The 4,767-nt window shown below is 34.8% G+C and overlaps 1 protein-coding gene across 1 annotated transcript in view; it reads left to right on the forward strand.

The window, feature by feature from the left end:
• Positions 1–4,767, forward strand: part of LOC116349844 (dynein heavy chain 3, axonemal) — a 29,121-nt gene that overhangs the window by 11,106 nt on the left and 13,248 nt on the right. The window contains exons 15-21 of the mRNA XM_031781445.1: positions 1,534–1,651; positions 1,922–2,069; positions 2,199–2,356; positions 2,731–3,156; positions 3,343–3,418; positions 3,500–3,548; positions 3,774–3,916. Coding sequence (XP_031637305.1) covers positions 1,534–1,651; positions 1,922–2,069; positions 2,199–2,356; positions 2,731–3,156; positions 3,343–3,418; positions 3,500–3,548; positions 3,774–3,916 — 1,118 coding nt within the window. The remainder of the gene's footprint in view (positions 1–1,533; positions 1,652–1,921; positions 2,070–2,198; positions 2,357–2,730; positions 3,157–3,342; positions 3,419–3,499; positions 3,549–3,773; positions 3,917–4,767) is intronic.

A 4,767-nucleotide genomic window follows, 5' to 3' on the forward strand; every position in this document is an offset into this window, starting at 1 on the left:
TTCCTTATTATTCACAACACCACATTGCCGTTGCCGTTGCCGATTTCACTCTTTTGCAAGCAAAAATTAATTGCACTTGAACTTTGTGCGCGCACGTTTAAAGTTGAGGAAAATGTAAACAAGATTTATTCGAATTGTTGTTGTCTGCCATTGTTAAAATGATGACGTTGGTTGTTGCTATTATTGCATCTTGCGTATTTGTTGTTTACCACTCTCGTTTTCGGTATTTTTTTTTCCTTTCTGTATTTCGTCTCTCGCACTTTCTTGCTTTCTTTCTCGTTCTAACACATTGTTGTCGGGTGAGATGCTGTGCTCCGCATTGTCGTTTACACAGGATTCAAATGCATAATTTGCACTGCATTACAATTGAATGGAATAATATCTCGTTTTGCATACGTGCTGCAAATATGCTGGCTTCCATTAGTGTAACCGAATGGTGGAATGATTCACAAAGAAAAAGAAGCCCAGCAAACAGTGGTTGGAACACAGCATGAAATGAGGAGGGAAAAAATGAAGACGAGCAACAAAAAATATACAATATAAATGTATATATTACGAAAACCGATGCACTTTCTCATTGTGAAGTTGTGTGCATAAATTCAGAAAACTCTGGTTGATGTGAAAAATGCATTCAGAATGCGCCAAATGTATTCAAATGAACGTTGAATTTTTCCCTTTCAGTTTTGTTTGTTTGGTTGTTTGTGTGTGTATTTTTGGCATTTCACTATGGTTTTGCGGTGCATCAACAGCAGCAGCAGTAGCAGCAGAAATATTTGCACGTCGGCATTATAAGTTGGAATAGTGTTGATGAAACCAACAAAGTAGAAAGTGAACGAGAGTACGAACATACAGTGGAAAAAGAATACGAAGAGCAAACGCAAAGAAATATATGCCCTTTCGCCAACCATTTGCTACGAAATATTCTATGCTTATTTAAAATTTAAATTCAGTTTCGATTCCGTGTAACAGGCGCCAGCGCCATTCGAAGGAAGTCGTTTCTGTATTTTTTTCCCCTCGCAACACAAAATGTGTGCATAATTTTTGACGTGAGAACGTTACATCGCTTAAATGAGAATTCACACAATCGAGTAACAGAGACGAGAGAAGCGAGAGAAAAGAAACTAGATGTAAATTTACTCAAAATATGCATTTTACAATGCAAACGAAACGAAGAATAAAGCGCGAAAAGTTTACCGTGTTTAACTTCGTTTCGAAGCATTTTTGTCACTGAGATTTATAAGCTTTCAACAATTTATGTGTTGTTGTATGTGTGCGCGCGCTTGCTTACTAAACAAACCGAAATGAGTATACAAATGTCATCATCATATTTTCATTAGAGCACGCGATCCAACAGGCACTTGGCACTACATTTGTTTCCAAAAACAATTGCGGATTGGCCGGTCGACGATGAACCATTGCAAAATGGCACGTTATTACTGTTGTTGTTTTTGTAGTTGTACTTTGGCCTTAGTAAATATTTGTCTTCTCATTTCAATCCTGGGGTCAACTGACAGCCACCCATTCATTTTGCAGCCGAAGAAATTTATTTAAACTCTCGGACTTTCCAATGGCCAAATGAACTCATGCAAGTGCTTGAATTGAGCGGTGCTAGGCTGGGTGTTGTTCGTGAAAATTTGGAAGTTGCTTTAAAGTAAGTAAACAGAGAAAAAAACATGCACACTCACAATCTGCACACCCGTAACTAATTAATCATTTGTTGAAATAGAAAAGTTGGTCGTTTCAGTTTGAATTTTTGCTTAATGCACCAACACAAACAATTTTAATTATTACTCGTGATGTGAAAATTTATGAATTCTTCATTTAATTTGCTTCGTTGTTGAACTTTTATATTTAATGAAATCGGTTAATTATTATCTCAAGAGAGTCTCTTTTCGTTTCGTTTCGTTTTTTTCTTTCGTAGAGAGAGAAAAGCCAAATTTGAAAATTATTTGATCAACGAACGACGTAAAATGGAAATGTTTCGCTCACGAGAAACAAAAGAATTTCTCTCATTGGATGAACTAAAGGAAAAATGTGACATCAGTGATAATTTCATGGAAATAATAAAGGTACGTGTAATAACAAATTTACAATCTCTAACTATGTTAACCATGTTAACCATGTTAACCATGTTATATATGACCACATCAAACAATATATGTAATTGTCGATAATTATTATTTTTAACTGAGCAACAGAAATGTGAAAAGGAAGCAGATGCAATAAATGTTGATGAAAATTTACTTCAATTAGAAGTTACCTCGTTTCCAACGCTACACGAAATGGTCAACAAAATGGAGCCCATTGAACAATTGTGGAAGACAGCGTATAAATTTGATAAATGTCATGAGATCTGGTAAAGAGCTAATTGCTTTTGTATAGTGTAAACGGCATTTTCGCCTTTCGAATTTTAATAGTACCACAGAAATCATAAATTATACACGACTATTAATGACGAGTATTGACTTGGTGATCACTCTCGTGTAAAATATCTTTTTGTATGTTCGGCAATAGTTTCAAAAGCTACTTATGGTTAGTCACTTGGGTAACAAATAATAAAGTGAAGCATTACATGAAGCACAATACATATGTCTTGTGATCACTTTCCTCGTAGATATTTTGGAATTTCATTAAATTAGTCAACTTAATCACAGAGGAATTATTGGCTCATTTATTTTCCATGTTTACTGTTTTCCATTTAATTTTATGCCATGCAAACGGTGTATATAGGTATTACGGTCCGTTTGTGCAGCTCAATGGCAAAAGCGATGCAATTCATCTTGATGTTGATTCAATGTATTCAACAATACAGAAATTAATTAAACAATTGGCAAACAACCCACAAGCAAAAAGGATTGCCGATCAAGTGCGCATGAAAATCGATAAGTTTAAAGTGTATTTGCCGGTATTGGATGCGATATGCCAGCAAGGTTTAGGCGAACGTCATTGGACATTGATATCTGACGAAATTGGGCAAACCGTAAATCCCGAGCTATTTAATTCACTCAGCGCAATGATTGAGATTGATATATTACGTATTGTTGATCGTTTAAAAGAAATTGCCAATGCAGCCGCCAAAGAGTACGAGTTAAATGTACAATTGACAAATATGCAAACCGAATGGACCAACGTACAATTCGAATTGATTCAATATAGGTGAATATTATGGAATAAGAGGCTTTATTGGTTTTCTGATTTTATTGATTTGTGTGCTTCTGAGCAAGTCGATGACGTAGAAAGCCATAGCCAGTTTATTATTCAAAGCAATGACTAATTCAATTGCTTACACAAATGAAAATATGGCCAAATTTAAATGGAATTAAATGAATGATTATTTAACAGAGACTCTGACACATTTATATTGGCCGGGTTGGATGATGTGCAATCTCTCCTGGATGACCATATATTAAAATCTCAGGTTATTATTATATTATAAATACTCTCATATAATATAACTTACACTTCACATGGTCAAATGATGATACAAAAATCTTCACAGTCAATGCGTGGATCGCCGTTTATTGCTGCTTTGGGTCAACGAGCTACTGGTAATGATCAATTTAAATACATACTGTACTTACTCATCCTATGGTACAAAAGTGTTCAAGCTGTAACGTTTTAAACTAGAAGAATAGATTAAAAAATATTCAAAATCATTATCTTTTATTGCATAATTTTGTGCTTTTGAACTATTTTTAGTTCAAATCAAATTGTCAAGTTGAGTGAGCATGTTATGTCAACAACCATAAAAACATTTAGATTCTTTTATGTAGATTGGGAGGACAAGCTTATATCAATGCAAGATATAATGGACATTTGGTTAAAGGTTCAATCAGCATGGCAATATTTGGAACCAATATTCAATTCGGAAGATATTATGCGACAAATGCCCTTGGAAGGACGCAATTTCAAAGCAGTAATAATCAATTTCATCACATAAATAAAATGTCTTACATCCGTAAGATGAACTTTTCCGCACTGTGATCCACGACATGAAAGAAAACTAAATCTGACATTAGTTTTAGATAAAAATAATTTTCGAAGCACTTTTCTTACAAAAACTACTAAAGATGGGAATTTTTGTATCGGAGCCATGCCTATATGATATCGTAATCATGTGAAAATTTGCAGAGGTTATTTTTTTCACAAAAAGTTAACATTCTGAAAGTTTGAAGAAATTTCAATGCATATTAAGGGTACTTCCCATACAAAATTTCGTTTTAGAGCGAAAAATCCAAAATATTGTTCGGGAGGTGCCCCTAATATTCGTTGAAATGTCTTCAAACTCTCGGAATAGTATTTATGTGTGATAAAAATAACCTGTGCAAAGTTTCAGCTCATTACGATATCATACAGGCATGGCTTCCATACAAAAATCCAAATTTTTTGAATTTTTTGTATGAAAAGTGTTTCGAAAGTTGATTGTATCGCAAAACTAACGTCATATTCGGTTTTCTCGTACCCAAAAACCCCCCAATACACATTTTTGAGTGTTTAAGAATACATTAAATATCACTTTTGGAAGAAAAATTGAATTTTTCCCATGGATGGACATGGGCATCACACCAGACATGACACTTTACCCTGTCAACCGAAGTCGCTCAAAATCTAATGGTTTCTATTCCTCGGCACCCCCAATCATCCTGTGAAGTCAGATTTTGAATTACTTTTCTTGTTTGAAAGTTATCGTGTTAACAAATTTTTGCGTACAGGGTACAGCGTACAGGGTACAGGGTACAGGGTACAGGGTACAGGGTACAGGGTACA

Source organism: Contarinia nasturtii, unplaced genomic scaffold (assembly GCF_009176525.2).
Source record: "Contarinia nasturtii isolate CC-2019 unplaced genomic scaffold, AAFC_CNas_1.1 Cnas_scaffold_3175, whole genome shotgun sequence".
Lineage (NCBI taxonomy): Eukaryota > Metazoa > Arthropoda > Insecta > Diptera > Cecidomyiidae > Contarinia > Contarinia nasturtii.